The sequence below is a fragment of the Psammomys obesus genome, unplaced genomic scaffold (genome assembly GCF_907164565.1).
Source record: "Psammomys obesus unplaced genomic scaffold, mPsaObe1.curated_primary_1811, whole genome shotgun sequence".
NCBI classification, from domain to species: Eukaryota; Metazoa; Chordata; class Mammalia; order Rodentia; family Muridae; genus Psammomys; species Psammomys obesus.
The window spans coordinates 1,730,644-1,741,187 of NW_026592732.1; the positions used below are offsets into that span (position 1 = coordinate 1,730,644).

The 10,544-nt window shown below is 49.6% G+C and overlaps 1 protein-coding gene across 2 annotated transcripts; it reads left to right on the forward strand.

Annotated features, from left to right (window-relative positions):
• The first annotated feature begins 93 nt into the window (after positions 1-93).
• Qpctl (glutaminyl-peptide cyclotransferase like) lies at positions 94-9,255 on the forward strand. 2 transcript variants are annotated; one of them, XM_055615479.1, is made up of 8 exons: positions 94-162; positions 560-781; positions 1,246-1,389; positions 2,580-2,861; positions 4,726-4,878; positions 4,988-5,087; positions 6,506-6,622; positions 8,820-9,255. In XM_055615479.1, the coding sequence occupies exons 2-8, from the start codon at positions 572-574 to the stop codon at positions 8,963-8,965; spliced, it is 1,152 nt and encodes a 383-aa protein (XP_055471454.1). In that variant the 5' UTR covers positions 94-162; positions 560-571; the 3' UTR covers positions 8,966-9,255. The 2 variants fall into 2 exon arrangements, with proteins under 2 accessions (XP_055471454.1, XP_055471455.1); XM_055615480.1 differs by lacking the exons at positions 94-162; positions 6,506-6,622 and having other exon boundaries at positions 418-781.
• Positions 9,256-10,544: the final 1,289 nt, after the last annotated feature.

The following is a 10,544-nucleotide window of genomic DNA, read 5'->3' on the forward strand; positions in this document are numbered from 1 at the left end:
TGCCATAGCGACCCCTCAGGCTGCGCTCTGCCGTAAAAAAAAAAAAATGCTCAGAGGGAGGATCCAAGGCCACTGAGGATCACAGTGAGGGTCACTGCGCTAGACTACGGAGAGGAAGATAGGAGAGTCCGGCTGGAATTAGTCCCCCGTCCAACCGTCGAGGTAGGAGGGAAGCGCAGCGCCGTTTAAACACCCGCCAACCCTTCCCCTGGAGGCGCGGCTTCAGGCAAGCCAATCGGCTCCTCGCTTTGGGGGTGGGTGCCGCCTCTTTTTTCCCCGGAGGGACGGTTCCGAGTTGGTTCCTGGTTGACACCGGTGAGGGGCGTGGCCCCGAGCCCGCGGAGGGTTCCCCCAGATGCAAAGCGATTATTGGCTGCGCCTCTTCCGCGGGGCGGGCCCTAAGGTTTTCGGGCTGCCTTTTGGCTTGTGTGGCGCTCGGACGAGCCAGTCGCAATCATCTGGGGAACGTCGTAGCTGCTCGGTTCTCCATTGGGTTTTGTAACCTCTAAGAGGCGGATCTTGGCCTACACTCAAACCACAATCCGTGGGTCGGTTTCAGGGCAAAGCTACCATGAGCCCCTGGAGCCGCGGGCGGCCCCGGCAGCGCGTCGGGGATCGGGGCCTCCTGAAGCCACCCTCACTCTCCAAGGGCCGCCTGCTGCCGCGAGTGCAACTCCTGCCCCTGCTGCTGCTGGCTGTGGCCCTGGGTTTGGCTTTCTACATCATCTGGAATGGCTGGCACCCTGAGGTTGAGGAGCTGTCACGGAGCCGGGATCTGCGGGTGAGGCCTGGCTGGGGCTCAGGCACCGTCATTCCCTTTCCTTTCTGTAGTCTCAGGTTAGCGTGGCTGTATCGTATGGCGCTTGCCGCACGTACCGTTTCTTTATCATTTGAACGTATGCCGCTTCCCAACAGAATAAGGCTTCAGGCTTGTTTTGTAATAGCCCTCTCCGAAGATGACGGACCAGCATAGCAACCTTGGTAGATCTGAATTCTATGCCGCCAAGCCATCTATTTAGAAAAGTCTCCATCACCCGTTTTCTGTTTCCCGGTCAGGACTGCAGTAGGCTGGACCAGATTTGCTTTAAAGACTTTCTCCAAATCTAAGCTATATCCTTGAAGATTGGGGGGCTGCATTACCAAGAAAAGCCAGGGTCTAGTGGGCAGTGGCGTTCAGGATGGGGTGGGAATGTTTTTTGTTTTGTTTTTTAATTTTTCTTTTCCCCATCCCATTTCTCAACCAAGGTCCCGCTGCTGGGAAGCCTTCCGGAGGCCAAGCTGCGGCGGGTGGTGGGGCAGCTGGATCCGCAGCGTCTCTGGGGAACTTTCCTGCGTCCCCTGCTGATTGTGCGACCCCCGGGTAGTCCTGGCAATCTCCAAGTGAGAAAGGTAAAGGATCTTACTTCCAACCCCCCACCTCCTTTCCCCAGCCTGTCAGGAAGTGGAACTCAGACACCTAAGATCACAGAACAGCCAGGAGGCCGACTAGGGCTCTGATGTGTGGGAGGTGTGTGAACCAGATTCTCATAGTGGTGCACAAATCCCAAACTATACCACCCCCACCAGAAGTTTACTATATGTTAGGTACAAGCAACGTACTGTTTTGTGAGGTTGGAACTAATATGATCTGTACTATACATATGGGGAAACTGAGGTCCAGAGGGTTTATTACAGGTTGTCCAAATCCCACATTACTTGAAGTTAAAAATCTAAGAAAGCTGGCTTCAGAATTGGTGGTGTTAGCTTTGCTTTGTTGCCATCAGATACAAAGCAATGTTTTGGATCCACCTTAGATGAACTAATTTCTTAACCTCTCTAGGACTCAGTTTCCTCATCTTCAAAATGGGGATATTCACTGACATTGTTGATTTCATACGGATCCTACAATAGGTTTGGCACATAGTGAGATCCTTTTAAGAGGAACTCAGAGTATGGCTTAATGGGAAAGCACTTGCTTAGAATTCACCACTGTGAGGTTGGGGCAGGGCTCAATGGGAGAAGGCTTGCCTGGTGTCCACCAGCTTGGGGCTGGGGCTGTGTAGGCAGCATGCAGCAAGTCCTGAGTTCAATCCTCAGCACCATGAAGAGAGACAGGAAAAGGGAGAGGGTGGGTAGAAGTGAGTTGAAGGCCAGAGTCAATGTGATTTTGGAAGAATCAACACGAATAGAGAGAAAGGGGAGGCAGGGAGGGGAAGAAGGAGGGAGAGAGAGAGAGAACGAACTGTCCATAGCTGGCTGGGTATGGTGGTGGCCTGGGTCTATAATCCTATCATTCAGGAAGCAGAATATGGATTTCTGGGCCAGCCTAGAAATAGCAAGTTGGAGGTTAGCCTGGACTACTTAGTCAGAATCTGCCTCAAAATAAAGCCATGAAAAGTTTTGTTGCTATCAAGAGGTGTGTTTACTCCACATCTGGCATCCAGATGTTTCTCAGCAGAAGGATATGTTAAGGAAACAGCCTAAACCAAAGTGGGACTTTCTAGTCACCCAGACTGCTCTGTGTGGCTCCAGTTACAAGGCCCTTCTCCCCACCTCCTCCCCAGTCCCTGTCCACCCTCCTACCTCTCTCTTGCCACTAGTTCCTGGAGGCCACGTTGCGGTCACTATCAGCAGGCTGGCATGTGGAACTGGACCCATTCACAGCCTCAACTCCCTTGGGGTCACTGGACTTCGGGAACGTGGTGGCCACACTTGACCCAGGAGCTGCTCGTCACCTCACCCTCGCCTGCCATTATGACTCTAAGTTCTTCCCTCCTGGGTCACCCCCCTTTGTGGGGGCCACAGATTCAGCTGTGCCCTGCGCCCTGCTTTTGGAGCTGGCCCAGGCCCTTGATGGGATGCTGAGCAGAGTCAAGCAGCAGGTAAGGAGTGAGAGAGAGCTGCCTGTCCCTAGTCCACATCCGAACTTGCTTCTTTTCTGAGATAGGCTTTCATGTTGCCTAAGCTAGCCTTGAACTCACCCATTCTTCTGCACCATCCTTCCAAGCAGTGAGACAGCAGGTACATGCCATCACACCCACTGTCACCCTTGCTTTCTCCAACCTCTGTCTGTGCAGAGACAGACTTTTACCCCCTTCCCCAACCAGGTCTCATGTAGGCCACACCAGCATCAAACTCAAGAATGACCTTGAACTTGTGATCCTCTGCTCCATTATAGTCCTTCACACACCACCATGTCTTGATATGTTATCCTGGAGACTGGTCCCAGGGCTCAGTGCATGCTTAGTTAGCACTCTAGCAACAAAGCTACATGCCCATCCTCCCACAGGCATCTTTCTACATCCTAAATGACAGCTCCTGCCTTCCTGGGTCTGGACACTTTCCCATAGACTGCATCACATTCTAACCATAAGCCAGAGGCCTGAGGGTAGCCCACGAGATGCAGTCTGTTACTTTCATATTGCTTTGTCATCACTCCACTGTAGCCACACCCTTTTCTGTGTCCCTCCAATCCACAGGCTTCATTTCTACCTCATTAGCATTTGCTGTCTACGTTGCACAGATCATGTTTTTCTCACATAAGGTTTTACCCACTTCCTGGCTGGCTTTCAAACAGTTTTTTTTTGGTTTTGTTTTTTGTTTTTTGTCAAAGAAACCTTTCAGACCATCCTCAAATATCTCCCTGTCACTGCTCATTCCTTATGGTACTGATGACTTGTTTTCTTTAATCATCGTTCTTCTACTGTCTCCCTGAGTCAGAGTAAAGTTGGACCAGAGTAGAAATCTGTGGAATGAATGAAAACACAAATTTCATTATGTTTCTCTCCTCCTCAAACCCCTTCTTTGGCTCTCCAATACTAATGCAACAAAACAAAGCCCAGAACTGGGGCTCTTGCTAACTCCTCTGCTCTCCTCTCAAAGCCCTCTGGCACCAGCTCTGGCCTAGGCTGTTCCCTTGCCTGAGAACACTGTTCCCTCTTTGCCAGGCCAACTCCTATGGACTCACTCTCAAATATCCATGTCTAATAGAACCGGTGGCCTCTGTCAGGCACATCACTCTGCAGCCTCCTGGTCTTGGAAGCATCTGTCCTAACCATGTTTCACTGTTTGTGTAGTTAGTATTCCCTTGTGGGTCTGTCTGTCTTGCCAATTGGGCTTAAGTACCAATAACCAGACTGACTAGTTTTTCAGTGCTTACAGACCTGGATTCAAATGTGATCCTGTGAATAGAGCTGTTATTAACCCTATCCATAGATGGAGAAATTTAGTTAATCTTGGTGGCACAGGCCTGTAATCCTAGCTCCTCACACATGGAGGCCTGAGGAGCACAAGTTCAAGGGTACAGAGTGAGCTCAAGGATACCTTGGGCAATTTGGTGAAACCCTGTCTCAAAAAGTAATCAGAGGTCTGGGGATGTGGCTCAGTGGTACAGTGCATGACTGGCATATGGACATCCCTTGAGCACTCTCTAGTAACTCAAAGGGGGGGATTAAAATGGGCATTGTATAATCCCAGGTAGAGAGTCAAGAGGGATGGAAATCACAAACCAGTTTGGGCTATACTAGACTTTATTTCCAAACCACAATACTTAACTAAAGTTACCATATCCAACAAACACCTACAGCATGGATTTAAGCCCAGGCCTCTCGCTCGACCTGACTTCCGTCACTACACTTGCATGAGTAAGGACACTTGGTTTGTCCCACCCAAGCTGTGCAAATAGGCAGGGCATTTGGGTGGGCTGATGCCAAGGGTTGGTACTGATTTGGCGGCTTGCTCCCACAGGCAGCACCTGTGACCCTGCAGCTGCTCTTCTTGGATGGGGAGGAGGCGCTGAAGGAGTGGGGACCAAGGGACTCCCTGTATGGCTCCCGGCACCTAGCTCAGATCATGGAGTCTATACCACACAGCCCTGGCCCCACCAGGATCCAGGCTATTGTAAGATTCATTCCTCTGGGCTCTGGAGGAGGAAGCAGGGAGGGAGGAGCAAGGAGGGCAGGGTCAGTGGCATTGGACTCAGCCTCTAGCCCTGGACTCCTTCCCCCAGGAGCTCTTCGTCCTGCTTGACCTTCTGGGAGCACCCAGCCCAATCTTCTTCAGTCACTTCCCCCGCACAGCCCGCTGGTTCCAACGACTGAGGAGCATCGGTAAGGAGGGGAGGCCAGGGCCAGGGTGGGATAGGCACCTGACTTCTTTGTACTCATCTAGCCTTCCCTCCCCCCATCCCTGGGCTAAGAAACTAGGGCAAGAAACAAACTGATCCTATGAAGGTCCAGTGTAGGGACTAGTTTTTATTTTTTTTCCCCTAAGACAGGTTTCTCTGTGTAGCTCTGGCTGTCCTGAAACTTGCTCTATATATCAGGCTGGCCTTGAACTCACAGACATACTCTTGCCTTTGCCTTCCAAGTGCTGGGATAAAGGTGTATGACACCGCAGTTGGGCAACAGTAGAATTCTTATGTGAGCCTGCCCTGGTTTCAAACCCAGGTCTGCCTCTAGTTCTTACATGTAAAGCCTCTATTTCTTACATGTAAACTAAACATGGAGATAATACTAACAGGGGCACAGCTGTGAACTGGCCATCATGGTGGTGCGGGCCTGTAATCCCAACACTCAGGAAGCTGAGGCAAGGGGATTGCAAGCTCAAGGCTATCCTGGGATGCATAGTGAGTTCCAGGCTAGGATAAGCCGCCTGGTGGTGTTCACCTATATCTAAGCACATGGGAGACCAAGGCAAGAGGATTGTAATTCTAGGCAAGTGTGGGCTACGAAGCAAGACCTTATCTCAAAACAGGTAATAGCTGCTATTGGTCATGTATGCCTGTAATATCAGCACTTGGAAAGTAGATGTAGTGCAGGAGGATCAAGGATTCATGCCATCCTCAGCCACAAATAGAGTATGAGGCCAGTCTGCAGCTACCTGAAATCCTGTCTCTAAGAATGTCTAAATAAATTGAAAAATAGGGACATTAGCTGGCATGGTGACACACGCCTTTAGTCAGAGCACTCAGGGAGGCAGAGGTAACACAGATCACTGTTTGTTCAAGCCTAGCCTGGTGTACAAAGTGAGCCAGGACAGCCAAGGCTACACAGAGAAACCCTGTCTCAGAAAAAAACAAAAAGGGGGGAGGGGGGGACATTGGGGTCAGCGACATGGCTCAGTGGGTAAAGATTGCCTCAAAATCCTGGCAGCCAGAGTCAATTCCCAGACCCCACATAAAGTTGAAAGGAGAAAACTGACTCTACAAAGTTGTCCTCTGACCTCCACATGCACAAGCCACCCCTCCAGCCACACAGGGACAAATAAAAAAATAGAGGTACCTACCTCCTAAACAGAGGATTAAATGAGACTAGGGATAGGAAACTTGCAATAAAAAGAAACGCTTGGGGCTGGAGAGATGGCTCAGTGGTTAAGAGTGCTGGCTGCCCTTTGAGAGGTCCTGACAGCCTCTTCCTGGGCCTCCACAGGCCCCATGCACACGGGGCACAAGTACAGGCACCAGTGTTGTGTGGCACGGCTGACTACTGACTAACCTTGCTCTCCAACCCTGACCTGCCTCCTCCAGAGAAGCGCCTTCACCGTCTGAACCTACTGCAGTCTCACCCCCAGGAAGTGATGTACTTCCAGCCAGGGGAACCGCTGGGCCCTGTGGAAGATGACCACATCCCCTTCCTCCGAAGAGGTACTCATTGAGGCAAGGGGTAAAAGGAAGTCTCCTTCTCAGGCCTAGGGGCTGCTTGCAAGTGGCTCAGTCCTGATTTCCTCATCTATAGGGTGGGGAGTATCAAGGGCATCACATATGCAAATAGGAGTCAAGATTTGAGGCCAGCGCACAGCAAGCACACGGCATGCTGGGCAAGTGCTATTCCATTTCTTCACTGAGTGCCCAGGTAAGGGGTGGCGTGTCAGAGATACTCTACTGGGGCCCAGTCCACCTGCCTCTGTGCACACCCAGGGAAGCATTCAAAGAGCAGGAGCCCAGTGGAATACAGGAGTTCAGAGCCCAGGTTCAGCTGGGCAGTGGTGGTAAACGCCTTTAATCCCAGCAAGTGGGAGGCAGAGGCAAGTAGATCTTTGTGAGTTCAAGGCCAGCCTGCCTGGTCTACAGAGTGAGTTCCAGGACAACCAGGGCTACACAGAGAAACCCTCAAAAACAAACAGAACAAAAGCACAGGTTCAAGCGTGGTGACGTTTCAAATCTTGACTGTATTGTTTACTAGGAAAATCAGTATGCCTGTTTCTGTGCTTCAGTTTCCACAGCTATAAAATGGGAGTAGTAGTGCACAGGACTGTCATCTTAGCAGAATTACCGGAGCCCATAAATTTGAGACCAACAACGTAGAGTGTAGTTCAGTGTTAGAATTCTCCAGTGAGGGGCTGGAGTGTGGCTCAGTGGTAGAGCCCCTGCCTAGAATCCCCCAGTGAGGGGCCGGGGTGTGTCTCAGTGGTAGAGCCCCTGCCTAAGTTATCTTCGTACCAACCAACACCCTCTCATACCATCTTTTGCACCCATCCCTTGGCTAACAACACAAAGCTACCCTAAAACCTGAGAGAAGAATGTAAACAGCCTGGTCTCAGTAGAATGACGCCGTTTCTGAATAAATAGCTAAACATGATTGTTTAAATAAGGGTAATGATAGTAGATGCCTACCACAGCTGAGCCTACAGGCTGGAGATGTGGTTCCTTTGGTTCTTGCTTCTTGTCCATAAAGTCCTGGGCTATATGCCTGGCAGTGAGTAGACAAGGTTTGTTGGCACACATTTGTAATCCCAGCATTGGGGAGGTGAAGGCAAGTAGACCAGATGGTTACGGTCATTTGCAGCCCTGTTGCCTCATATATACCTAGTGAGGAGTAGGAATCTCTGTCTCTGTCTCTACAAGTCCTTCAGTTTTGAGGTCCTTAGATTTGTTATGTAAACAGTAATTTTTATTTTGTTTTGTTTTTTCAGGACAGGGTTTCACTATGTAGGTTGGGCTGTCCTGGAACTCACTATGTAGACCAACTGGCTTTGAATTTACAGAGATCCACCTGCCTCCAAGTGCTGAGCTTAAAAGTTTTTTGTTGTTGGTTTTTTGAGACAGGGTTTCTCTATGTAGCCTTGGCTGTCCTCGAACTCATTATGTAGACCCGGCTGGCCTTGAACTCACAGAGATATGCTTGCCTCTGCCTCTTGAGTACTGGATTATACATGACAATTACAATTTTTAAAAATAATTTACTTTATTTTATGTGCATTGGTGTTTTGCCTGCATGTATGTCTGTTAGAGGGTGTCAGATATTGAAGTTACAGACATTTGTGAGCTTCCATGTGGGTGCTGAGAATTGAACCTGGGTCCTCTGGAAGAGCAGCCAGTGCTCTTAACCTCTGAGCCATCTCTCCAGCCCCACTTACAATTTTTTAAATTATATTTATTTTTTTAAAGTTTTATGTATTATTTATGCAACCTTCTGCCTGTACACCAGATCTCACTATAGATGGTTGTAAGCCACCATGTGGTTGCTGGGAATTGAACTCAGGACGTTTGGAAGAACAGCGAGTGTTCTTAACAACCTCTGAGCCATCTCTCCAGCCCCTAAAATTACATGTCTTTATTTTGAGTGTGTACATGCATGGGTATGCCAGTGGAGGTCGGAGGACAACTGTGAGAGGCAGTTGTCTTCCTCCTTCCACAGTGTGCCAGGGATTGAACTCAGGTTGAGAGGCTTGGTGGTAGGTAGGTGCCTTTTCCTGCTGCTTGATTACTTTTCTTAAACAGTGGGCGAGCTTGGCATGCCCAAGTTCTTGTGTTGAGAAGCCACAGTGTCTTCCGTGTCTGCGGGCTGAAGTGGGTGCTCTGTAACTGTTGGTTGTAACAAGTGGATGAATGGCCTTTCCAGGTGTCCCGGTGCTCCACCTCATCGCCACACCCTTCCCTGCTGTGTGGCACACGCCTGCTGACACTGAGAACAACCTCCACCCACCCACTGTGCACAACCTGAGCCGTATCCTCGCTGTGTTCCTGGCCGAGTACCTGGGACTCTAGCCGGCAGACTGGTATCTTGAAGGGATCTTCCAGCCAGCTAGGGACTCGACTGGACCACCTTGAGCTGGCGCAGGGTAGCCAGGCTTGCCTCAGGTGTTTGCTTCAACTGTCTCAAGCCACCCTGTTTCAAGGATATTCAAGGAACACTGAGGGCATGAGAAAGCCAAAGGAGTCATTTGGTCTCCGCCCTGAAGTAAATGAGTAGTCTGGACTATTCCAGGGACCAAATGATGTGTCACGGGCTGGCGCCTGGACCAGCACCACCAACCAAATGAATCATCTGTAGCTAATGTTTCATGTCAGTTCATTTGCTTCACACAGACTCAGTTCTGATATCCACATGGACATGGGCTCCGAACTCAGGAAGGCAAAGCCCAACTCAATGCTACACCTTCTGCTTGGCTCAAGGGTGCCAACCTAGAGGGTAAGGGGAACTGAAGCCCACTGTTCCCATGGGGAAGCTACATTAAATGAGCATCCTCACTGCAGGTGAGGTCTTCCACAGTAAGAGACAATGAAGTGGTTCTCAACGTGCCTCACAGTGGAGACCCTTTATAAGTTAAGTATTTCAGATGACGCTGCCTCGGAGCACACATTGGGAAGTTCTGGGTTTGGCCGGTTTTAGGCTGAGAATGGACTGAACAGACGGAGATGCACCTGGGTGCAGGCCCCAGACCACCCTTTCCTTTTGTTGCCCTAGCTCACCTGGAACTTTAACAACAACAAAATAATCTATTTAGATAGATAGATTTTTTTTAAGATAAAGATACACACACATATGTTTATATAAATGTTTCTCCCTGTAGCCCTGGCTGTACTAGAACTCACTCTCTAGACCAGGCTGGCCTTGGACTCAGAGCTACACCTGCCCTTCTGCCTCAAGTGCTGGGAATAAAGGCATATGCCACCACTGCCTGGCTGTCCTGGAATTTTCTATGTAGATCTTGAACACAAGAGGTCTGACTCCTCTTCCACTGGCATTAAAAGCACAGGCCACCACACCCGGCCCTTTTTCTTTTCTTTTTTTTTTTTTTTTTTTAAGACAATCTGAACTATGCTGTCCAGATTGGTCACAAACTCAGAATCCTATTACCCAGTTCCCTGAGTGCTGGGATAACAGGTTTATACCTTGCCATAGGCAGCCAGAGGTTGTTTCTCAATTCCATTAAAAACAAAAACAAAAACAGGCTTCCTAACCAGGTGGTGGTTGAGTACGGCTTTAATTCCAGCACTTGGGAGGCAGAGACAAAAGGATCTCTTTGAGTGTGAGGCCAGCCTGGTCTACAGAGTGAGTTCCAGGACAGCCAGGACTACACAGAGAAACCCTATCTCAAAAAACCAAACCAAAACATAAGACAAAACAGGCTCAGAAGATCCACTCCAAGCCTACTGAACCAGTATCAATGGGAGGGGCAGAAGCAATAACAACAGAGTGGGTCTCATGGAATTCACCTTTAATCCTAGCACTCAGGGAGAAGTAAGTGGATTTCTGTGTCTGAGGCCACCCTGGTCTAGAGAGTGCGTTCCAGGACAGCCAGGGATACACAATCCCTGTCTCAAACAAAAGAATAGATACTAA

Excerpts from the sequence above, each read along its gene's own strand:
- Qpctl (XM_055615479.1), top strand. The coding sequence starts at position 572 with ATGAGCCCCTGGAGCCGCGGGCGGCCCCGGCAGCGCGTCGGGGATCGG. Across the intron at positions 4,879-4,987 it reads CCACCAGGATCCAGGCTATT|GAGCTCTTCGTCCTGCTTGA; the intron begins GTAAGATTCATT and ends TCCTTCCCCCAG. Across the intron at positions 6,623-8,819 it reads CATCCCCTTCCTCCGAAGAG|GTGTCCCGGTGCTCCACCTC; the intron begins GTACTCATTGAG and ends TGGCCTTTCCAG.